The sequence below is a fragment of the Physeter macrocephalus genome, chromosome 5 (assembly GCF_002837175.3).
Source record: "Physeter macrocephalus isolate SW-GA chromosome 5, ASM283717v5, whole genome shotgun sequence".
In the NCBI taxonomy this organism is placed as follows: Eukaryota; Metazoa; Chordata; class Mammalia; order Artiodactyla; family Physeteridae; genus Physeter; species Physeter macrocephalus.
The window spans coordinates 38494097-38520015 of NC_041218.1; the positions used below are offsets into that span (position 1 = coordinate 38494097).

The 25919-nt window shown below is 42.0% G+C and overlaps 1 protein-coding gene across 4 annotated transcripts in view; it reads left to right on the forward strand.

Annotated features, from left to right (window-relative positions):
* Positions 1 to 22010, forward strand: part of DOCK4 (dedicator of cytokinesis 4) — a 499472-nt gene extending 477462 nt beyond the window's left edge. For all 4 annotated transcript variants that reach the window (XM_024128243.3, XM_028489854.2, XM_028489855.2 and 1 more), the window contains 11 exons: positions 2762 to 2938; positions 3689 to 3772; positions 6887 to 7006; positions 7366 to 7487; positions 7818 to 7938; positions 8933 to 9014; positions 9153 to 9262; positions 11398 to 11470; positions 13196 to 13309; positions 16072 to 16133; positions 19377 to 22010. In XM_024128243.3, the coding sequence (XP_023984011.1) occupies positions 2762 to 2938; positions 3689 to 3772; positions 6887 to 7006; positions 7366 to 7487; positions 7818 to 7938; positions 8933 to 9014; positions 9153 to 9262; positions 11398 to 11470; positions 13196 to 13309; positions 16072 to 16133; positions 19377 to 19811 (1500 nt within the window). In that variant the 3' untranslated portion in view covers positions 19812 to 22010. The remainder of the gene's footprint in view (positions 1 to 2761; positions 2939 to 3688; positions 3773 to 6886; positions 7007 to 7365; positions 7488 to 7817; positions 7939 to 8932; positions 9015 to 9152; positions 9263 to 11397; positions 11471 to 13195; positions 13310 to 16071; positions 16134 to 19376) is intronic.
* The last annotated feature ends 3909 nt before the right edge of the window (positions 22011 to 25919 follow it).

A 25919-nucleotide genomic window follows, 5' to 3' on the forward strand; every position in this document is an offset into this window, starting at 1 on the left:
TACTGAGCCTGCGCGTCTGGAGCCTGTGCTTTGCAACAAGAGAGGCCGCGATAGTGAGAGGCCCGCGCACCGCGATGAAGAGTGGCCCCCGCTTGCCACAACTAGAGAAAGCCCTTGCACAGAAACGAAGACCCAGCACAGCCATAAATAAATAAACAAATAAAAATTAAAAAAAAAAAAAAAGTGATGTTTATACTATACTGCAGTGTATTGTGTGTAATAGCATTATGTCTAAAAAAAAATGTACATACCTTAGTTTAAAAATGCTTTATTGCTAAAAAAATGCCAAAGCAATTACAATAGCAACATCAAAGACCACTGATCACAGATCACCATAACAAATATAATAATGAAAAAGTTTGAAATATTGTGAGAATTATCAAAATGTGACACAGAGACATGAAGTGAGCAAATGCTGTTGAAAAAAACAAGGCCAGTAGCCTTACTCAACAGAGGGTTCCGTGAACCCTCAATTTGTAAAAAAACACAGTATCTGTGAAGCACAGTAAAGCAAAGTACAATAAAATGAGGTATGCCTGTATAACAGTCATACTGTATATATTCTATTGTAACTTGCATCTGTCACTCAGTATTATTTGTAACATAGTCCATGTTATTATATGTGACTTGTTTGTTTTCATTGCTGTAAAGTATTCCATTGTATACTACAGTATGCTTATGCATTCCATTCTTGATGGACATACAGATTTTGGAGATGATTATGAACACTTTTGTACATGTTTCCTGGTACACAGGTACACAGATACTTTTCCTCAGATATATGCCTAGGAGTAGAATTGCTGGATCATAAAATATAATATATAGATATCCTCATCTTTAATACATAATCCCAAACTGTTTTCCAAAGTGATTGAACCAATTTGAACATCCAGTGGCAGAAATTGAGAGATTCAGTTGCTCACATTCTCACTCTCATTTGCTAGTGTCATATTTATTTTTGCCATACTGGTGAGTGCTTAATACTATGTCATTATGGTATTATTTTTCACTTCTTTGATCACAGATGAGGTTCAACACTTTTCATATGTTTACTGGTCATTTGGGTTTCTTCCTTTGTAAAGTGGCTACTTTTTTTGCCCATTTTTAATTCGGCTGTTTGCCTTTCTCTTAATCGTTTATAAGGGTTCTTTATATGTTCTGGACATAGGCTCTTTGACGGTTCTACGTGTTACAAATATCTTCTACTTTCTGGTTTATCTTTCCTTCTCCTTTATTGTGTCTTTTGATGAATGTATATTCTTAATTTTGGCATAGTCAAATTATTCTAGTACTTTTCAGTGTTGGTTTAAGATGATCTAAGTGACCTTTTAAAACTCTATTTCCTTAACTGAAAGAACCAGTATTGAAATGTGCTTACAGTAAGCTTGAATTATTGTACAGCTGAGAGCTTAGCAGACCTTCTCTTCAAAGAGAACGTCAGGGCTTGCCTGGTGGCGCAGTGGTTGCGTGTCCGCCTGCCGATGCAGGGGAATCGGGTTCGCGCCCCGGTCTGGGAGGATCCCACATGCCGCAGAGCGGCTGGGCCCGTGAGCCATGGCCGCTGAGCCTGCGCGTCCGGAGCCTGTGCCCCGCAACGGGAGAGGCCACAACAGAGGGAGGCCCGCATACCACACACACAAAAAAAGAGAACGTCAGTGACAATAACAGTCACAGTGCTATACATTTGAAGAGCACTTTCATCATTTTCACAATTAGGCCTCCCATAACTGAGAATTGTTAAGTCATTATGATTCTATTTGGCTCTCCTTCAACAAATAGATCCTGCGGCATATATGAGTATCTTATTTTCTATAACTCCCAACTGTGTGGCATCCTGTGCCACCTTATGGTGCTGTTATATATGCATATGGGGTTCATATGGGCATATGTTCCATCTTCCCAACTAGGCTGAAATCTCCTTGACATCAGAGGATCTGTAAATGCATCTTTGTATCTCCTGTGATACTTTGCATTAAGTATCTAGAAAGGCGCTAATAATATGCAGGGCCCTTGAACACTTAGCCTTCAGAAGAAAAGAAAAACAAGTTTTTTTGTTGTTTTTTGTTTTTTTTGCGGTGCGCGGGCCTCTCACTGCCGTGGCCTCTTCCGTTGCGGAACACAGTCTCCGGACGCGCAGGCTCAGCGGCCATGGCTCACGGGCCCAGCCGCTCTGCGGCACGTGGGATCCTCCCGGACCAGGGCCGAACCCACGTCCCCTGCATCGTCAGGCGGACTCTCAACCACTGTGCCACCAGGGAAGCCCAGAAAAACAGGTTTTAAAAGACATGCTTGAATTTTCTTTTAAGGTTTAAATTGATTGTTGCAGTGCTAATATGTAATTGATTAGTGCTGATTATCCAAACCACATTTCAACCAATGAATATAATCACCTTCTCTTCCCAGACCTTACAAACAGTTAATGTGTCTTCAACATCCTTGTCTATTCTCCTATGGCCCCTGGTAGAGATATTGATGGGAGCCAAGGGGGAGCACAGATAATTCAGAACATGGATAATCTACTTTGTCTTTCTTTCTCCTTTTTTTTTCTTTCTTTTCTTTCTTTCTTTTTTCTTTTTTTTTTTTTTTGGCCATACTTCGCGGCACGGAGGATGCAGGATCTTAGTTCCCTGACCAGGGATCGAACTTGTGCCCCCTGCAGTGGAAGCGTGAAGTCTTAACGACTGGACCTCCAGGGAAGTCCCTTGTCTTTCTTCCTGAATGTCACAAAATCCAATATATATTTATGCTCACTTGTTTTCAGGTAGAAATGAGTCCTCTTGAAAATGCAACTGAAGTATTGGAAAATAAAAATCAGCAGCTGAAGACCCTGATTAGTCAGTGTCAGACAAGACAGATGCAGAATATTAATCCCCTGACCATGTGCCTGAATGGAGTTATAGATGCTGCGGTTAATGGTGGAGTTTCCAGGTATCAAGAGGTGAGGAGTAGGTATTGTCGTTTGAAAGTTTTCATATGTGATTTCTTAAGGTTTCAGAAATCTTTTTTCAAAATATGCACACATCACATCAGCCTGCTCTCATAGGGCTACAATTAACACAACCAGATTTCTTTGTTAGATAGAGCAAACATACAGTCATTTGTGATGCACACTTACTCTTTTTCCCAAAATGTGATATTTTGAGGATAAAAGTGTGTGTGTGTGTGTGTGTGTGTGTGTGTGTGTGTGTGTGTGTGTTTTCTTGGTTGAATAAAAGAAGTGAGGGTATCGGGATTGTTTAATAAATGTCTATCTAAACCCATTTCCCTGAGCAAAGGGTGGTTCTTGGACATAAAAAAATTTGATCTTGTTTAGAAGATGTTTTAAGTGGATTTTTCATCTGCTGTCTTAGTTCTAAACAGAAAGGTACAGTAGCTTGGAAGGTGAGGCCACCATCTTGATCATTCTGAGTCTTAAGGCAATTTATTTTAGGATGTAATGTCATAAAGCTTATTGATTTGGATTTGCTCTTTGTTTTACCAAAGATACAATCTCTGATCTCCTATTAACAATCATTTCCTTATATTCCCATCTGACCAGCTGACCGTACTCAGAATCATGATGTCTGCCCCCCAAAAGTGGTGTATAATGGTATCATTTCTTTAAAGATGGCTTTAAAAAAAAACAGCGGTGTCTTTCACTTCCTTGGTAACTCTCCTGAAGTAAACTGACTATCCCTTCCCTTACTAGGCATTCTTTGTCAAAGAATATATCTTCAGTCACCCTGAAGATGGAGAGAAAATTGCACGGTTAAGAGAGCTGATGCTTGAGCAGGTAAGGGGGGCAGAAGCCCATCACCTTCCCCCTCTTCTGTGTAGATACATACTTGCTTAACTGGAGACCCATCTACATGGTTTTCTACATCAGTGATCTAACTGAAGCTAGCAGTCAGGGGTTACAGATTCACTTGTAATATATCCCAACTTGCTAATTTCTACGTTTTCTTCCCACCTTAATGCAAAACAAAAACAAAAACCAATGATTAGACTATAGCAGCCCCTTACAACAAACAACCTCATGTAATCTCTTGGAACGTTCGTTGAATGCTGTCTCCCCAAAGACTTGATGCCAACTTTTCACTCAAGATTTTGGGATCAAGTAAGTTCAGGCTAACTCAAAATGAATAAATAAGTAAATGAATGAATGAGAGTCTTACTTAAATGTTAGAATAAGGAAGTGGGCAGTCAATACCCTTTGCTTTAGAAGTATCCTGTTGTGCAGACTAAGCCTATAGATTATATGATATGGACAGAACTAGATACGACCTCATCATTTTCAACGTTACAGAAGCATAGTTGGTTTTTGTTTCTTTGGTTCCATCAAGTACAAAGAACCAGAGTGAAAAATCTGTTGCCTGCTGTGCGCCTTTTGATAGCTCTTGGCCTGAAAATGGTTTGAAAACCTCTGAGGTGGGAGACATTATGGTTGGGAGTCTGGGTTCAATAGGAAATTTTATACCCGTGAAAAATGGAATATGTACGATTAAATGTGACAAAAGCATCTCTTTCCACTTGATAATACCAAATTATCAAAACAAATAATTACCAAAACAAATAAATTACCAAAACAAATAAAACATGGTGTTTTGGATTAGGAAATGATGAGGTTATATCTGGTTTTAGTCCATATTTTATGCTCTGAAGGCTTAGTCCACCAAACTTAATACTGAAGGGAGACAAGTGGCCATGGACAAGGGCCATGGCTGGAAGAGGGTCAGTTGTATAGATTCTGAAAAAGAGAGAGGAATTACTTAACGTTGACCTGCAAGGAAATATAGAATAAGTTAAATTCTCATTGTGGCCCTGGGGTTGATGTAGATTCTCGAAATGAAGTGAGCAGCTTAGCTTATCCAGTACTGAGGATTGTGGAATGACTTTAGCCTCCTTTGATTTTTAGAAGTCTGTATTTTACCAGTACAGCCTCTCATGAGTGATTTGCCTCACCCCGGGATACTTACCTGCTATATTCAGTCTGACTGAATTCTTTCCCTCGAGTTAACATCAAAAGGGTTAAGAAGTCTCTCAAGAAAAATAAAAATCGAGGGACCTTGGTTTCCTCCACATTCTGCCTGATTATGTTCATGGGGCCTTGTGGAAAGAGCTATGGCCTAGGAAGCATTAGATCCTATCACAGGCCATGTAGTGCAAGTGACTGCCGTGTGACCTTGGGCGAGTCACGTGTCTTTGTGGGACCGTAGGAAGGGGGTTGGGCACCGTCCTCTGGACGTCTGTGAGGTGGTTCAGAGAACTGTCTAGTAGACATGGAAATGCACTGCCCCAGTGCCCCTTCCAGAAGGGAGTTGTGGCCCTACCTTCTAGAAGACACCTTAGGCTCTCAGGTCCTCCGGCGTTGCCTCTGCTGCAGAAAGCCACGTACCCTAAGATCTCCACCTTCCTAGATGACCTGCGTCCAGTGACTGGGGAGGAGAGACAGAGCCTGGCCATTCGGGCCCAACACAGCACAACTGTGACAGACTGTTAAAGGTCCAGAGCTTCCCTGGGGTTGGCAGAAGGCTGCCAGGCTGCCATCCGGTTCAGTTTCTTTTTAGGTCAAGTCCCATTACTGCCCCACCCTCCCTCCCTCCCACAGGCAGTGATCCCAAGGATACACCCCAGTAAACAGCCTAATCTCCATGCTGGAGCCTACTTCTGGGAGAACCCAACCTGCGATGTTATCTGCACAAAAGGGAGGGCCCCTCCCAGCTAGTGTCTAAGATGCGAAGGACTGAGGCACCTACACTTAGGCTCAACTCCTCCATCCCTCCTACCCTCCCCACAGAGACCGGGCTCGCCCCTTATGCCTCAGACATACACTCCGCTCAAGCAGTTCCTTTCAAGGTGTCCTTGATGTTTATTTCAAGGTATTTTTATCTTTATGTAAATGTGCTGGGGGTAGATGGGCATCCAGAGCAGAAGTTGCCGCAGTTCTGACCCCTTTGGAAGGTGCTGGATGCTCTCACCCCCCAGAGTCATTACTGTTTGCCCTGGCTTTCAAACTTGAACCTTCACGGGCTGTAAAGAGAAAGCACCGTCTTAGTGATGTGTGATTTGTTTTCCTCTCAGCCTCTGGAATTTGTTCTTTTGACCACTATAGCATGGGGAATTTTTAAAAATGTAAAAGACAGCTGCTACTCAAATAAAAGGAATTAAGCACTTTTGATACCTGTACAGAGAAAACTTGAATGTTTATATTCCTCTTGGTTTAGGTTCTCACAGCAGGAAAACTTTTTTTAAAATAGGAGCTGTTCCTTTTTGCATTAGAATAAGTGAACAAGAATAATATTTTTTTAACAAAAACAAGAAGCATAGCAACTTTTACAGAATTTCCGTTCACTTGTCCCTTCCTCCCAGACAGATTTGGAAAATCTGAGAGAGGGAGGGAGAAGAACCTGATGGGAGAGAAAAGGGAAACATGGCAGAGAGGGTGCCATCCAGAAAAGAGGTCCCTGGGGGAGAACCACCTGACCCTCCTAACAGGGAACCCCCATTCCCTGCCCCATCCTGAGAAGTGCAGGAAGGGGCCAAAGAAACACTTAACTGTTTTAAAATGGTTGTTGTTATAGGTCGAAAATCATGGGAAAGAAACTTGGGGTAGTAGGAAAATCAAGTCTTTGGAATCAGAGAGACCTAAGTTCAAATCCTCATTTGTCCTTTAGTACATGCAGAATTTTAGTACGTGCAGAATTTTAGTACGTGCAGAATTTTAGTACATGCAGAATTTTCTGATCCTCAGTGTCCTCCCCGGTAAACTAAGGATTGTTGCTATCTTGTCAGATTGAGAGATTAGCAATATTGCATGCAAAATGCATGGGACCGTGCCTGAATCCCCCAGCAGGCACTTAGGGGAGGTACCCGCTGATGTGGATTTTCTCCTTATGTTACTCTCAAGGCACAGATTTTGGAATTTGGCTTGGCCGTGCATGAGAAGTTTGTACCTCAAGATATGAGACCGCTTCACAAAAAGCTGGTCGACCAGTTCTTTGTGATGAAGTCCAGTTTAGGAATACAGGTAAGTACACAAAGTGTCCATGGGGGGGCAGTCTGACCTCTGCCATTTGCTTTTTGGTAGAGGGACGATGAAATATCCAATAGTGACACCTTTTGGTTTTTCTACCAAACTGCACCATTTTACCAGAGAGCCCTCAAATACTAAAATTGCATTAACTTCTGTTTGTCACTCTCAACCTTTATGAAAACAAAAAAGTAAATGAGAGAAAGCTTAATAATAATGAAACTTAACCTTTATAAGGTCCCTATAGAAAGACTTCATGACAATTACAATGCACATCTAGTACAGCGAAATACCCCACGAGTGATTTTGCCCTTGTAATTACTATTCTGAAATATTTTCTTTACTACCTCTTTTAGGAATTCTCTGCTTGTATACAAGCCAGTCCAGTCCATTTTCCTAATGGAAGCCCTCGCGTGTGTAGAAACTCAGCACCTGCTTCTATGAGCCCAGATGGTACCAGGGTAATTCCTAGACGGAGGTAAGTCATATTCTGAATTATCTGACACTTTGGCGTCCCCACAAGATGATCTGGAACGATTCTCTCGTTCTTCGTGGCACAATTTGTCAAATACGCAATTTCTTAATGAAATAATTAACCTTCGAGGCAGCTGCAGACATCTGCCACTGGTAAAACAGCAACAGCATGAGAAATAAATAAACTCAGGCATTTGATCATATTGAGGCAAACAGGAGACAACAAAATGGGATGTGCATATTTTTTTTCCCTTTGGTTTTATACCATGCCAGCATGTGATAAAGTACAATTCAGAGACTGAGTTAACAACCGTTTTTTTCCCCCCCACAACAGCCCATTAAGTTACCCAGCTGTCAACCGATATTCTTCTTCTTCACTGTCCTCACAAGCTTCTGCTGAAGTAAGCAATATTACAGGGCAATCAGAAAGCTCTGATGAAGTCTTTAACATGCAGGTACTTGATTAGCTTTTTTGTCTGGTCCTGTTTATTCCCTTTCTGTCTCAATCATGAGTGTTTCCGTTCACTCTGCTGTGCTTAGGAACAGACCTATGAGCGAGAACTTGACTTAAGGACAAACCTTTAAACACTCGTGTTGCCTTATTGGTCTCTGGAGTCTACAAAGATGACTCTCTCAAAGCTCCCCCATCCACTCTAAGAAGACCTGAGCGAGCCATGGGGAAGCCCGGGCAGGCCATGCACTGGGGGCGCTTTGAGCTCTGCCTCTGAGTCGGGTCTTCAGTTGGGACTCCTGGAGCTTGTCACCACTGACCTCTTAGCATTTCTAAGTGTTTTGTTTTTTTCCCTTAAGAAGACATGGTTTAGGGGCCCATTGTAAGACCTCTCCACTTAGGTAGGTTTGGAAATTTCCCATAATAAAAACATTTTTTACAAAAGAAAAAACATAGGTTTTAGGGATTTTAGCGTCAGTGTAACTCTTGCAACCAAAATTTGTATTTAGACTCGGCTGATAGGGCGTTGATAGTAACTCGGTAAGGCTCAGCAGAAATTTTCCTCACCACTGTCTTTGGAAAAGGGGCATAATACATATTGCCAAATTCATGCTTTGAACACATTACATTGGAGCAAATGCAAAGGCGTGTTCTCTGCCTTTTAGAAGCACTCACCTATTGACCTGCCCGAGGCTGGGAGTCTTTCTGCTTGTGCTTTAGTCCGGGAGCTGCTGCTATAACTACTCCTGAGTCGTAGGATGTATATGTAGCTGAAATGAACACTAATGCATTCCTTTGGCAGGAGTCAAAATCTCAGATTCTTGATTAATTCAGACAGGCATCCTTATCAGTCTGAGTTAGGGAGATTCTTCCATATTTCTTAATGGCCTTTTTTTTTTTTTCTAATTTGAAAAAAGAACTGATGATTTTGTTCCATATGTGTCAGCGTTGTCTGCAGCCTCTAAGCCGTGTTTGATAACAGCTGCCATGTTTTCCAGCCAAGTCCATCTACCTCAAGCTTGAGTTCTACTCACTCTGCCTCGCCTAATGTGACAAGTTCTGCTCCGTCAAGTGCCAGAGGTCAGCGCCAGGGTGTGGGGTGGACTAAGGGTGCCCAGAGAAGCTGCCAGCCCCCAGGAGCTGTGGTGGCTCAGGCTCTCTCCTCCAAACGGGCCCAGCCCACCACCCTGATGAGCCTTTCTTTCCTTCTCTTGCCAGCTTCTCCTTTGTTGTCTGACAAACACAAACATTCCAGAGAAAACTCTTGCCTGTCCCCAAGAGAGCGGCCATGCAGTGCCATCTACCCGACACCTGTGGAACCTTCTCAGGTAGTCCTTGTGGGATGGAAATTCTAGAAAACGAGGAAACGTCTGGATGTGGCTTACGTCTCTCTGCAGAACCTCACGGTAGCTGCCAGAGGCCACCAGATAGGCTGTGTTGACAAGTCCAGCTGGGTGAAGAGCATACCTCTGCCCTGCGCCTGTTGTTAGGAATTTGTGTGAGCCATGTGTCTGATGTGGATACATGGGTAATGCCTGAGCAGTAAAGCTGATAGGGAAATGGGAAATGATTTTACCCACCTTGATCCGACTCTGTATTTCGTTGCTGCTACTTGAACATTAGGAGGGGTGATTGGGTGAATGAGTTGGGGGGGGTGTCTGTCTGCATGTGTCTGTAACAGAAATTTGGAGGAATTTCTTACATTAGCCAAAGACCCTTGAGGAGACGCATGCCTGCCCAGCAGCGTTTCTTTTTGCCTCTACCTAACTCGAGAGAGCTGCCACGGATTCCTTGCTGAGGTACCCAAGAGTGAGGACCGTGTCTTTTTACCTTTGCCATTCTTTTTTTGTGTGTGTGGTACGCGGGCCTCTCACTGTTGTGGCCTCTCCCGTTGCGGAGCACAGGCTCTGGACGCACAGGCTCAATGGCCATGGCTCACGGGCCCAGCCGCTCCGCGGCATGTGGGATCTTCCCAGACGGGGGCACGAACCCGTGTCCCCTGCATCGGCAGGCGGATTCTCAACCACTGCGCCACCAGGGAAGCCCTGCCATTCTTCTTTGATGCACTGAGGAGGAAGCTGAGTCATAGGGCCTCCCCGGCAGCCCTCAGGAATAAGGCACGTGGCCCTCACCACCCACCCCAGACTTGGTTTTGCAGTGATCTCTGCTAGTCCGAGTGAGAGCAGGGCCAAGGTTTTGACCCTCTGGGCCCTTCAAGCGCTTTGAAGGAGGGTTTCAAAGATAAGATTCATGTGGAGCCCTGAGTTTTACCGATTATTTGGGGATAACTTGGGAGCAGAGAATAATAGTTATTTATCCTCCAGCTCATTTCTCTGTTTTTCTATACCATCCTGGTGGAAGTCTGTAGCTACATCTGGACAGGGATGAGAGTGAGTGTGGTTTGGCTTGATGGGTTCATCTTTGCTGATTGTGTGATCTTCCCCAAAGTTCCCGGATACCTCATCCACACGACACTGTTGTCTCGCAGAAATTATATCTGCGTGCATTTGGCTGGACCAGCTAACTGGCTTAATTTCCCTTTGTCACTTGATGTTGCAAAGGAATTTCACAGTTTGTTCCATCTGTTCCTGGAGAGCATGTCACCAGCATGCTGGTTAGCATGAAAGACTTGCTGGTTGGCCTCTCAAGTTTAATGCTTTTGGTCAAATCTGAAACAGTGTGCATGTTGCCAAAATTGCAATAATACACATTGCTGTGGTGCATCTACTTTTAAGGACTTTGTGCCTTTTTGTTTAATATGTTAGGTAGAACCATGTAAAACTGGCATTTTTGTGGGTTAAAAATTGTAACATGGGCTTCCCTGGTGGCACAGTGGCTGAGAGTCCGCCTGCCGATGCAGGGGACACGGGTTCGTGCCCCGGTCCGGGAAGATCCCACATGCCGCGGAGCGGCTGCGCCCGTGAGCCATGGCCGCTGAGCCTGCGTGTCCGAAGCCTGTGCTCCGCAACGGGAGAGGCCACAACAGTGAGAGGCCCGCATATCGCCAAAAAAAAAAAAAAAATTGTAACATATTGACCATGTCATATGTTTTAACCTAATCTAGGATTTAAAATATAAAATCCATTCACTAGAGATTTTTTGAGCTAATATTCCTCCTTTAATTCTTACTTGCATTTCATATTGCCAGTCTAGCATTTGTATTTACAAAAAGCACCATGACCTAACTGCTTACTGTTTATTTTTTCCTTGCATTTTATTACAAAACTTATTGCCATTTATATTTGAACTCTAGTATAGACTTTTAAAACACTGTTTGAACCCTAAGGGTCTCTGCCCTTTTTCCCTTAAATAGAATTGAATTCTTGGTTCCTAGCCTCATCATAGCATATAAAAACATTTTTTTCAACAAAAAGGTTCAGTAATAAGATAATCATCTCATTTTCTAGAAGGTCTCACATGTTAGCATATTGCATCATAAAAACAGATTCTTGTGTCTTTCCAGAGGCTGCTGTTTAATCATATTGGAGACGGGGCCTTGCCACGCAGTGACCCAAATCTTTCTGCACCTGAGAAAGGTGGGTATAAAGCCAGCCTCTTCATCAGTCCTGGAATGTGTAATGGTTTGTTTTGTCCTCATTTCCTCTAGTCTCCCCGTGTCTGTGCGGAAGGCAGATCTCCAGACCTTTAATGATCTGGACTAATTTGCTCTTTAGGAGATGAATGAAAGACAGTTATTTCTGATGCATTCTTCACAAACTGTGTTCTTGTTAGGATTTAACAGCAGAATCTGAGCATGGTAGGGACTCCTCTGTTTTAATGACTTTTGGTGTTATTCAGTGAGTCACCGAACCTGAAACAAAGTGGCCAATTAGGCTACTTGTTCAGGGCAATGAAAATAAGCACCTTCTCAGATCGATTCCCTGGTCCCACTTTGTGTCTGCCTTACACAGTTCATTCTGCCAGCTCATCTGTCGTTTGCGGTGACTCAGATGCTCTTTAAGAATTGCAATCCTGTGCATGATGGAGTGTGCCCTGCCTCAAGGTCACCTGAAAAAATGAGAAACAAACACATGCCTAGCCGTTCATAGCCAGTTAGCATTGGTCTGTGCAACACAGCAGAGGAGGAAGAGCAGATTAAATGCGACTTCCTCAGCCAGGGGGGCAGGGGCTGGCAGCAAGGCACCCGCTCACCTCCCAGGGTCAGGCCTCAAAAAATCAGAGCAGTCCCCAGGCCAGTGAATTAAGAGTCACTAACGAAATATCCTTGTAAAGTGCATTGTAACTGTCCTCATTAAGAGCTCGAGTGCATCGTCATTTGAGTACACCGATACATTAAAACTTTCCTTGCGAAATAGAAATCAGCGGAACTGTAGCCAGTTATTTTAAAACACACATTTTGCTTTAAAGTTACAAGTCAGATATTGATCTTTGTCTGGAGAATTTAGGAACGTGGTCTTTTTCTCACCTTTTATACCAAAGAAAACCACAAAGCACATTTAAAAGGACCGGAGGAAAAGTATTTTACGAGTGGTAGTTCCATCCAATGAAAGTGGTAATATAAAGAAGGGTAAAATGTTGAAATTCTAGATATGTCCATCAGGTGGCAGTGTCTGTCCAGGGAGCAAGCTACTGGAAATCTCTAAAGGCTTGATGTTGTAAACCTCATCACAGAGCGGCTATTTATAACCTTGTGTGTCTTGCCCTTGTTCCTAACGGGGTCGTTCCATATTTCTGCATCTTTCTGAGGCATGGAGCAGGCAGATTACAAAAAAGGAATGATACCGTCAGTACTCCAAATTATTTTTTTAGGACGTTCTTCACTATATAGCCCAATGACTTTAGAAACAAGGGCCAACAGGATGGTGTGGCGTGGCTGTTCCTTGCCACTAATCCTGACAGACAGTGGAGATATTAGCGTGCCACTGCCTTCCCCCTTTCAGGGTGCCACTAGTCCAGAAATTTCTACTAAAGATCAAGTTTTAAAATAGTCTAGTGACTACACCTTCCATCTGTTATCCAGCATCTAAACAGATCTGTAATTCTCAACAAGTTTCTACACTCTCATATCGAGATGTATAGTTCTGTTTGACTGCTTGAGGGAGAGAAAAAGACATGCTATCACCCAATTAAATAACTATAACTGTGAGGTAGGCAACTAAGTAAAAGTTCAGTATTTAGGAAGTTTGGGTTTTTTTTAATCCAGTTGATTTTTTCATTCTGGATAATTCTTTCTTCTAAGATTTCGAGTGTTTACAGGGCAAAGTAGACCGTGTGTTTTTAACTGTGTTATTCCCTTCCAGCTGTGAATCCCACCCCTAGCAGCTGGAGCCTGGACAGTGGGAAGGAAGCCAAGAACATGTCGGACAGTGGGAAACTTATCTCTCCCCCTGTCCCTCCAAGACCCACACAGACTGGTGGGTATTTGAAGCATTTAACAATCACTTTCATAAAATAACTTTTATTGACTACTCCAGCTTGTCCTGAATTCCTCAAAAAGGTAGGCATTTGGTGTCCAAGGTAAAAACCTTAGTAGTAGCTATATAATTTGTTTGTAGCGTTCCCCCTTTTTCCTGAACTCCTGTTACACTAAGTCAAGCAGTGCACCATTCCTAATAAACCCCACAGACAGATTTTGTAGAATGTTCTTTTCCTACATGCCATCCTCAGAATTTAGGCGGTACCCTAACCTTGCTGAGACACCAGCATTTTTTCTCTGCTATCCTGAGTCACCTCATTCTTATCAACCTTTACTAAGTCTAGCCACTTTCTTCAGGACTGACGCCCCAGTTTCAGGTAGCCCCTAAATAAGATTGACTAACTGTGACTTGGATAGGCTTGTGGAAAACAACTAACAGTGCATCCGTAGTTATCTGCTGCTTAGACAGGTCTGTATTCAAGGGTCATATTTCTCAAAGGGTTCATTCAAGGCACTGAATCCCCTAGGGTGCTGGTTTAAGAAGCAAAATTCTTGGGCTTAACCTCAGACCTACTGAATCAGAATTTTACTATTTCTGGGCCAAGACCCTAGAATCTGTATTTTACCACACCTTTCTAGACTTGAGAACCACTGAAAATTATTCTTAAGAAACTTCCTTCGTGAGTTTATAACAATAATAGTTCCCCTTTCCTCCTGAACAAGCCGTTGCTTGGTGACCTGCATATGGGGGCGGCTTTTAACAGGGGCTACCCTGCTTTACTTATCCTATCCTGGTGATGGGGAGAGTCTTTTCAACACTTAACATATATTTAGAGTAGTTTTGAAGCTTTACAAATACAACAGCCTAAAGGCAAGAGAAAATTTGACACTGTGTTTTTCATGGATTTTTCTGGATTGATATTGTCCATGTTTCATTTGCTGTATTTTAGCATCTCATCTTTCTAGTTTCTTTTTTCACTAAGAAAAATGACTCTCTCTCGTTTTAAAATAAACTATGTGCTACCCAGTTTGTTTTATACTCACCAAAAGTCACCAATAGATTTGGAAAGACATGTGAGATCTCTAAACAGGAAAAGAAATAACTTTAGCCTTAATTGATACTCTGCATAAGTAGGTCAGTGTGACCATGGAAGTTTAAAACTCATCAGCCAGTAATTGGTATTTTATTCATGATGTCCATATATTCAGGCAACCTCCAATTTAAACCTGGTTGTGTACCTAAAGTTGGGAACTCCAAAAGCATTTTCTAAGGAACAATAATATTCATGGTATTTAGGTTCCTGCTCATTCAGACTTGTAGACAAGGACACTGATGATAGAACTATTTTAGGTCTTTCCAGAGAAACATCACTGTAAACATGCAGTGCGCACAGGGGCTGCTGTGCGTCCCACAGTGACGGTACCAGGGAACGCCTAAGTTGAGAGGAAGAGGGTCCCAAGTAATAGTAAACCTTGACTTCTGCCAGACATACCATTCCCAATCAAGATCTGCTTCTCTATACGTGCATGTTTTTCTTCCATACTCAACACCCACAAGTGATGCCATAGGAGAACTAACAGTGGTGATGGAACATGGCACACGCTGACAGCATGCCCTAGCGCATGAGATGGAGGCCACACAACCCCACAGCGTGGGGACCAGCCACGCTTCCTGGTCCCTTAGGCTCAGAGTGCACAGACGACCGTACCTCTTCCCGGTTAACTTGGCAGGGCTGCCTTCCCTTCTGCACTGATTGCTGTCATGGTCTGTCCTCATATCATCATGTGTGGTCACTGTTGGGGGGATCTGTAACTGTCTCTCTTCCCTTCAGCCTTTCTGTAGTTTTCTTATGAGTTCCAGCCCTCACCGTGACATCTGGGAGAATGGCAGCTCATCACAGAGCAACGAACTCTGAGCTCATTGAAACCTCTGTAGGCAGAATTGGGACCTCTGTAGGCAGAATTGGGAAATCTGGCTTATACGCACCATGTTGACGGTGTCACGGCAGGCTTTCAGTATGTGTGGTTATGCTTTAGAGAGCTGGATTTGACCCACAAGCACACACACAGAGCAGTGCCATCAAACAAGCTGTGTCCCGGGTGTAGGGCTTGAAAATCTGGTGGGAGAAACAAAAGAGAGGGTTCTTCTTTGCCTTGAGGATAAAATCCATAGGGTACCACCTCCCAGAGATAAAGGGAAGACCCGAGTACGCACATTAGGGAGAAAAATGGAAAACTTCTTACCTCTTGTTTGATATGGGCAAGGGTTTCCTGTCAGTTGCAGGAATATTGGGGGATGGAAGGGGAGGCTGATGTCAGTATATTCCTGAGGACCTATTCTAAGCTGTCTGGATGACTTGGGTCTTCCCATTCCTGCTCAGGGCCAAAGTCAGCAGTTATTTCCCAAAGTCTGCTCCCTGGCACCTCACACCTAAAAGCACCTTTTGAAATAGACCAAGCAGCAGAGAAGCATCTGGACTTTGAGGAATTGGAAAGGACTTTGGACCAGCTTGGGGTCCTGTCACTGTGGTGAAAGCATCATGTATACACTGGTGACTTTTCACTAATTACCCCATGTCTTGGAGCCGCCATCCTTTGTGAAGAATCCGTTTTGGGTGGGCACCATTTAGTCGCTCCCCACCCCCCTTGCCTAGACCCTTGTGCACTAGATCATCTATATGGGTTTGTACACACAGAGGGCTTTTGCAGGTAGTCAGCTGTCTGGTTTACTGAATTGAAATGATCTCTCACTCTTTACAGCTTCACCAGCAAGACACACGACGTCGGTATCCCCATCGCCTGCTGGGCGATCTCCATTGAAGGTACAGGCTCTTGTTTAGATTGAGGCTAGAGATTGGCCCCACGTTACTTTTTTCCCTGGTACATCAATGAGGTGCTTTCATCTGCACAGACCAGGCAAAGAACATATAAAGAAGGGGGAGAGGAAGATGGGTAAGGAAATAGCACTAGGCTTTCCCTTTGGGGAGCCTGCCATTTGTTTTCAGATTATTAGGCTTTTTCTCCAAATGGTGGCAAGAGAATGTACAAACTAGAGTGAGACTATACACTGAATTAGGAAAGAAATGGTCCCCATATATCTCCTAGGGCATTTTCAGCCTGGTCTTTTGGTTTAAGGGATATCAAAAACAAACATGTATATTGAAAAACAATCAACAAGATCTACTAAATATTCTCCAGTGCCTTTTTCATCAGCCTCACCCATTTTGAAAATGCCAAAGCCAACTTTTCCTCTTTTAATATTTTACACCAAGGTTTCCATTTACATTAGAGATACATACTTGATCATGAAAAACAAGGCAGTAAAATGAATTTTAAAATTTCTGGGAAACAAACTGGAAAGCTTTAAAGGTCAGACATTTGATTTGATATGTAGACATAGGCTTCTTAACATCTCTAAACATACAGAATCCCTCAGGAAGGTAAAGAATAATATTTAGGGATTTCCCTGGTGGCTCAGTGGTTAAGAATCCGCCTGCCAATGCAGGGGACACGGGTTTGACCCCTGGTCTGGGAAGATCCCACATGCCACGGAGCAACTAAGCCCGTGTGCCACAACTGCTGAGCCTGTGCTCTGGAGCCCGCGAGCCACAACTACTGAGCCCACGCACCACAACTGCTGAAGCACGTGTGCCTAGAGCCCATGCTCCGCAACAAGAGAAGCCCCTACAATGAGAAGCCCACATACCACAACGAAGAGTAGCCCACACTCGCCACAACTAGAGAAAGCCCGCGCACAGCAACGAAGACCCAATGCAGCCAAAAATTTAAAAAATTAATTAAAAAAAAAAGAATAATATTTAGTCTCTATCCAAATTGAATCAGACTGGCTGCAAGGATTGTCAGTACAATCAGAGGTAGGTGTTCAGAGCTGCTATGCCAGAGGCTAATATGAGGTTGAAGTGAGTGTTGAAAGAATGATTTTGTACCTGAATGACAGGATTTACACACTCCGTGTCCTTTTTGTTGATGAGACATTTCTAACTAATGTAAAAGAAAAGGACAAATTAGCTTCTACAAACACATGGGATCACACTGTGATCCCATACATCTGTGGTGCTAAGGATTGTTGCTGGTAGAAATTGAGAATCGGGAAGGAAAACCCCCCCAAACGGAGAAAATTGCAAAGAAGTGTGATTTTGTTTGCGTTGCCAACATTGCTGATGTCAAAATTTGCTGGTGGGTGCAAATTATTTGCTAGTTTGGTTGTCATTCTGTAGAGCAGCTATTAATTGTAAAGTACATGGGACTGCATTCACCCTGGAAGCTATAGACTGTCATCTTGATGTGATGGGAACAAAAGCAACATGGTGTTTCCGCATCGTTACACTTCCCCTTGCTTGCACAGAGCCCCACGTGTTGCTTTGGAATTCACATATGCATTTTTTAACTTGATTGTGCAGAGTAGTAATAAGATAAGACTAGGAATTGATTCTTTAAAAATAGAAAGAATCGAAGGGCTGAAAATGTTCAAGTAGCCACCAAATAGTTAGCAAAGTGGTGTATACCGTCTCTCCACAGACCTGCCTATGTTCTTACCGGCCATAGGTAGCTTCGTAGCCGTATTTTTACAAAATAGGTTTGAAGAGAAAATGGGTGAAACATTTGTGTTGTAACTCCTGGGTTACATTAGAGGGCGTAGTGCTACCAAGTTACTAGCTTTACTGTGCTTAGAATACAGAAAACTCCTTGACTGATAGTTTTATCAGCAATTAAATGATGGAATTAACCCCGTGAAGACTCAGCTTACCTGCCTTATTTTGACCTTAATGACTAATTTTTAACAAAAAATTGCAATGAATTTGGATCTCTTGATTGGCCATGCTTAACTTTAGGCTCCTGTTAAATGAAAGGATTTGTGTCTACTAGCATTGTTTTTGTTTCAAAAGAGAGACCAAGGTAAAGTTAGTCTAGGGTAACATTTCTTGGTTTTATAGGCCATTTATGTGATACATGAAAAAAAATGGTCTATGGTCAAATAAGTTTAGGAAACACTGGGCTGAACAAAGTCATTTAGGTTGCTTTATTATAAGACCTTAAGAAGCTAATATGCTTTGAAGGGACTCAAGGAGTACATAGGGTGCAGTATTTCCCAGTGGCACCCTTAGGGAAGTAGCACATTCCAGTGCCAGCGGGGCTAGACGGCTAACAAATGAGTGAAGGAGGCCGGGAGGCCTCAATGTGTTGGGGTGGGAATGGTGGGAAACTGAAGAATTCATGCCCCATCCAAAGGGGACAGCCCTGCTCAGCTTCAAAATATTATCTCCAGTAAGAGAAAGTGAGCAGTTGTTGCTAGAACTTCCAGTGGTTCTGCTGAGCTAGAAAGGGAAGTGGTACCTCCAACGGGTTTTGTTTTGGTTTGGTTTTTGCCAATTTCCTATCTTTCAAACCACGGGACTAATGATATGCCTCTGCATTTTCTCCCTGAGTACGTTTATCCTCTTTCTGCCCTGACCATGATGAGGAGTGAAGTAGGCAGTGAGGTGAACTGAATGGACTGGCGGCCCTGGCAGATAAATGCCTGATGTATATGTGCGGTTCTGAGGCACACCAGCACTCAGATTTGAGTCTGGGTGTCTGCATGAGTCTTCCAGGGCCGACAGAGCAAAACCCCGCGGACGGGGAGGGCTTCAACAACAGAAATGTATTTTCTTACGGTTCTGGAGCCTACAGGTCCAAGATCAAGGTGCCACCATTGTCGGTTTCTCCTGTGGCCTCTCTCCTTGGCTTGCAGACGGCCACCTTCTCCCTATGTCCTCAGGGTCTTTTCTCTGTGTGCATGCGTCTTTGGTGTCTCTTTGTGTCCAATTTTTTTTTCCTAAAAAGATACCAGATTGGGTTGGGGTCCACCCTGAGGGCCTCAATTTCACTTACTCGTTCTTTAAAGGCTGTATCTCCAAATGCAGGCACATGGCGGTGGGGGGGGGGGGGTCAGGGGATAGGGCTTCAACCTACGGAGGGGTGGGGGACACAGTTGAGCTCATCACAGTGTCTGTCAGTGACTCTCTGCTGTGTCCACCCCACCCCTCCCTTTCCACTCCGCACAGGGCTCCATGCAATCTTTCACCCCCTCTCCGGTGGAGTATCACTCCCCAGGACTCATCTCCAACTCCCCCGTCCTGTCCGGCAGCTACAGCAGTGGGATTTCATCCCTCAGCCGGTGTAGCACGTCGGAAACCTCAGGCTTTGAAAATCAGGTGAACGAACAGTCGGTGGCGCCGGGGTCGGGGTCAGGCCACAGCGGGTCTGAAGAGCCGGTGCGCAAGGAGAGCAAGACGCCGCCGCCGTACAGCGTGTACGAGCGGACTCTGCGGCGCCCGGTCCCGCTACCTCACAGCCTGTCCATCCCCGTCACGGCGGAACCGCCCGCCTTGCCCCCCAAGCCTCTGGCGGCGCGATCGGGACCCCTGGAGAATGGGACCAGGAGGACGGACCCCGGCCCGCGGCCCAGACCCCTGCCCCGGAAAGTCTCCCAGTTATAAGAAGTCCCTTTTCTCTTTCCCTGCCATGAATTCTCTGCCGTTTACAAGAAATAAGAGGTATGGTGAGAAGACATTTAGTGTAGGCACTTTAATAACTTACTCAGATTTGTCTTTAGATGAATGGAATTAAAACTCACTTGTTAATAGAATGTTGCACAATATTAAAAGTTACTGATCTCAAACGCCAGGTGTTCCAAGTATGGCTGAATTTTCATTACAGCGTTTCTCATTTGGAAGTGATAAATAGTAATAAAGCCTTCTTTTGTATCTTTTTATGTTCACTTTTTTTTTACATAGTTTAATCTTAAAACCAATACAATATTGTCGAACAATACGAAGCGTGATAATGTTGTATACTTTTTACTGAATACTTGATACTTCAAGAAAGCTTATTAAGTGGATGTACATCCTAACAAACACAATAGTCCTTATTTTAGAAGACTTCTGTAAATAAGGTGAGATTTCTGGCTCTTTCTATGAACAGACTGATGAATGCACATCTTCAGAATTAAAAGTTAAAGCAAGCTAGTGAGACAGTAAACTTAAGGGGTTGCAAGGATTGGGACTGGAAGTGGTTTTGTTCTTGAAGCAAAATACTTCTTTAAGGTTGCTTTTGACCTTGGCTGCTGTCTACATTCTTAAAACGCGACTTTACCAATTGGTTGGTAAACCCTTTAGTACCCTGGCACCATGGTATCTACTGTATTTCTTTTCAAGGTGTGATTTACTTCCAGAGTTCCAATCGGGTAGATGAAGCAAAAAACCCTAGGCGAAATGTTTACTTGAATCTTGTGCTTCCTCACTTGATAGTTTCCTCTACCAAATTTGTCACTGAAGAAGAACAGATGTTCATGTGTTAAGTTGGCACAAATTAATGTGTCCCATTAACAAGAATTCAGGAATCAATACAGGACAGCAGTAAATTAATAGAGTAAATGAAGAAAAGAAACAGAGAAAATACATTAGCATGCTTAAATGGCAAAAGGACTTTCAAAAGGCAAGGGCATTAACTTTCAATCGTGCACAAAATAAGGAATTCCTCACAACTCTCCATTATTACTGGTGGAGCTTGTCCTCTTAGCTAATCCTGTTGTCCTTTTGTTGAAGGAGGATGGCCGTAGACCACTCTAGCTTGAATACTGCAACACAGCATCTTAGATCTAGATAGGGACGCTCATACCACAGTCATAGGAGTGTGAAAAAAGCACCTTGTATGTGGTAACGTATTTTGTATCTTTGTTTTCTTTACTGACTGTTTATAACACTCAACTGACAATAGCTATGAACTGTATTTTAAATCATACTGTTAAATATTTTCCCTCTTTTGTTGGGAAGCTCAATTTAGTTTAACTGTGTTTGTTTTTGTTGATAGCTTACCTGGAAGGCAGTGACAACTTTTTTATATTCCCTTAATGAAACCATTCAGCAGGTATACGCTGTTGAGGCTGGTTATAGAGGTTTTCTATAATAAATGTTCAAGTATTTTTGTACATAACTGGTTAATTTTAATAAGAGATACCATTATGTGTAAAAAAAAGTAAAAATAAAAGCAAACTGTTGTGGATGCAGTATGATTGTTATAATTATGCCAAATACTTTATGTACGGAAAAAAATATTTGTACATATGTGCTTCTAACAATAATTCCGCCATATTGACTTTACAGTTTTGAATGTCAGAAAATTAATATATGTTAAAATATTTATGTTTAGTGAAATTATTAATAGAGAAAAGGAACATGAATTTTAGCTTTGTGTCTTGCAAGTTTTTCAGTTGAAAATTTCTTGAACTAGCTTTTGCTTTTGATGATAACACTGTGTTTGTAATCACATCCTTAAGTATATATATATATATATGTATATATATATATATATACATATATATATATGAAGATCCGTATTTCTGTTGCTTTAAAGAAGTAAAGACTTCCTTCCATTTAAATAAGGTGACATGCATAAGATAACAAAGCTTCTTTGATTTCCTTTTCCTCTGTAATTTAATAGATTCCTTGACTAGTGCTTGGGCACAGTATTAATCAGTGTTATTTGCTCTTGAAGCCATTTTTAAAAAAAATTTTTTTTTGGCAATGAACATTTGATCGTGTGTGTGTATTTCTGAAGCAGCTATATAGCAGAACATTTCAAGAGATTCTCTTAGCCCGGATGTTCATGTTGGTTGCTGCTGAATGGTAAATATTAAATAAAATTACCTGATTAATATTGATATTTGTCTTTATTCCTGTCATCAGCATATCTTTACCTGGAACAGAAGCTGTGTAAATAACTGCCGAGTGTACAAAAGGAGTAGTTAGTTGAGTGCTGCTTTTGCCAGTTGGGCAAACGATCCGCCTGCCTGCTTTCCTCCTGATTTTCATAAAATGATTGATTGATAAGAAATACATTTAACACTGCAAAATCCACTGACTACCAAATTTGTTAATAAACCCTGGCTTTTAATTTTGTGAGATGCGTCGATGCTGTGTTAGATTTACAACATTTATGTCACTCAGTGCTAAGCAAGCCCCTGTCTAAAGCCTCTGTTCCATTAAATACCAAAACCCATTTGAAGGTCATTGTCCATGTCTTCCTGATTATTTCTCAACATTAAGTGATTTTAGAGCGTTTTGGGATCATTTTCATTACCACTGAACCCACGAGTCTTTCGATTCTACAAGCCTCATTACAATATGAATAGCTTCTTTTCCTACCTTAGTCGTCTTCTCTTCAGATTGATATTTTCTCTACAAAACACAACAAAGAAAATAACAAGTTACACAGCTTTGCCTTTGATATTTACACATTAAAAGATGGCTTTATCATCAGAATAAATAAATTCTTAGTTATTGAATGAAATAAACCTTGTCTCATTACATAAGGATACCGTTAAAAAGACTTGAAAATTTGACAGAATACCAATCCTCCAACATAACTATTATTTTTACATATTCCTTTTGTCTTTTTCTTTATGCATATATGGCATAGTTTTCCTACTTTGTTGAGTGCTGGTTCCGCAAGTATTCCAACACGATCTAATGATAATACAGGGCTGAGATCACTGCCCACTGCCATAAGGGGGAGCACCACCTTAACAGAGCTTTGGCAGTGTCTTAGAGAGGCAAGGGCAAGATCAGATTTTATTGAAATTCTGGAGTTTTGTTTAAGGTAGATCTTTCAATGAGCAGACCTTAAGACTGGGTAAAGATCATGATATAATTGTTGAGGGTTGGTTAGAAACATCAGGATTGAGGGGTTCTGTTAACTGATACTTTCTATTGACAATTTGATAGGTCTGTTGAGAAATTACGTTATGAAAAATAAACTTATTTACCTGGCAAAGAGACTCCTGGAAGAGTAAAATTATGCCAGCAAACATTGGAATAGTGAGGTCATGTTCATGTAGACATAAGCCGTATAGAGTAGATGGTTTCAGTTTTCAACATGTGTATTTTATATAGTGCTAATCACAGTGTACCTGGATGGACATTATTTTGTTTAATGTTACAGTAAGTATTTTCATGTTATTACATGTACATAAAAAGCGAAGTATATATTCCCACCATTTACTTAGCCATTCCCCTATTAATGGACATGATATCGTTTCCAGTTTTTCACTACTACAAATGATACCACTGGGACTCTTCTGACATACAGCTTTTTCCATGTTTTGGGTTATTTCTTTAGCATGGAGTCCCAGACTAAAATTGCAAAGGCAAGGGAAGGGTGATTTTTGTAGTTATCTTGCATACTGGCAAATTATTTCCCAAAAGAGTTGTACCAATTTTAGTGCCACCAGCAATACTTTTCCAAGATTGGATATTGATGGAGTGATTTTTTGCTGTGTGGGAAGAAAATATTGCTGCCTTACCTAAACTTTGAGAAAATGTTACTAAACCAGTTAAGTATTTTACAGAATTGTGTGTAAGGAAGTTGATATCCTACAAAGAAAATGAAAAGGATAAATGAGACAACATTAAAGTAACAGGCACTAACAGTATAGCACCTACTGAAAATACTTCATCTCAGAGAAGATCTTGCTAGGAAGGCATTTTAGATCCTCTATTTGTATAGAATACTAGAAAATCCCCAACATTCTGAACACAAGTACCATCTCACTTATCCAGTTTACCCCTGTCATTCACAATCAATGAAGAAGCCAAAAACCTAGAAGTGAGGACACTGACCCGAACAACCACAATAAATGCCACTGTCAGCTGAGTGCAATGGCCCAGAGAAGATGAGGCTAATGAAATGCTTGATGTGTTTGAATTTACCGAGAGGAGATTATACTTTTGTAAGATAGTTGAGGGATGGATAAGAGAGGTAGCTGGAAAGCTATGCAAGTCAAGGGGGAAAAAATGAACTCCAGAAAAAAACAAAAAAAGTGTTTAGATAAGTAACGTAATTATAGTATACCATGGGGGTCAGCTATACATAATATTTACATAGTCATGGAAATGCAAAATATATATTGGTCTAACTCCAAATTATATTGGAAGGATGAGGGTAAGGAAGGAATCTGTTTATGTGGAGAATAACAAATTCTCATCTTCCATATAGGGATGTCAATCAGTAATGCCTAAAATTTAAAGACAAGCAAAAAGTAGCAATTTAATATACTTTAATTTAGATATAAGAGCAAAAGTTAAATAACTTGAAAATGATGGCCCCTCTGGAGTGAAAATGGCTGCAGGACAGGAGTGTTGCAGGAAACTCCTGTTTTTCACAATGGTTTAAACAACTATATGCATATTTGACTGTGATATATTTTAAGAGATTTTAAAAAATGATTTCTACAACATTCATTCAGATACCACCGCACTGGTTTCACTTATTTTTTTTCCCTCCAAATCCAAAACAGATGTGGATTTGGAGCTCTTTGAGAAGCACATACAGAGTTTGCCAGGAGATTTCTACTTCAAAGGCATGGATGTGGCAGATAGTAGGAAGTGAAGGGGAGGAGTTTCTGGTCCTATATGAAACTCCTCTGGGAGAAGTGATTGGCAGTAATACAAGCAAATTTTAATTCCATTCATGAGTAAAGCCCATCCGTTAAGTCACTTGCAATAGGTTTAAGGGGCTGGCTCCTCTTTGTTCTTTAGTAGCAGCACTAAGCAGCCAATAGAAACAATTTTTAGACAGGTCTGAAAAGAATTCTGTCTGCACATATCCCCAGTTTACAAGTTCCATTTGTGTCAATAATGTGAATTTTCTCATCCTGAAAAAAGCACACACAGGTCTTAGTGTGACTGACTTGGGAACAAGAGGCAACAGTCCCACATTATTTCCCTCCAAGAGGGAGAAAATTAGCTTATTAGAAAATAATTAATTCTTTTTTAAAAAAGTAAATACACAGCATTAAAAGAACTTCAAGCCTGTAATGAAACTTGGCAGAGATTCTCCTGGTACATCCATCATCCTCCCCTCACCATACCTCAACCTCTTGCCTCACCACCTACAACTTACCCAAGTCCTTGTTCCAAACCCAGAAAAAGGGGCTCCCCTCATCAGGATTATGTTCTCTACCCATGAGTTGATCCCACCTCACCTCCCTCTGAATCCTTCCATATCTATGAGGAAGTGAGGGGGAATCTGGCTGTGACCTTTGATCTAATTAATGCAACTGATCTGATGGCTGGGCCTGAAGACAAGAACAAATATAACTAAACGTTTACCAACCTCAGTTAACTTTTCTTTTCTCCCTTTTTTATTCCTTTTGGTAAGGCAACTGTCTGAGCTTAAGAATTTACAAGTTGGCATGAAATTTCAAAACTTAACGTAAGTCAGAGAAAAATATAGCCAAGATAAAAGAGCAAACAGACTACAGAAACATTTGCACCATATATGACAATGTTAATATCCTTATGAAGAATTCACCTAAATTGATTTTAAAAAATAATAATTAAGACTGTTAAGATGGGCTTCCCTGGTGGCGCAGTGGTTGAGAATCCGCCTGCCGATGCAGGGGACAAGGGTTCGTGCCCCGGTCCGGGAAGATCCCACATGCCGCGGAATGGGTGGGCCCGTGAGCCATGGCCTCTGAGCCTGTGCGTCCGGAGCCTGTGCTCCGCAACGGGAGAGGCCACAACAGTGAGAGGCCCGCATACCACACA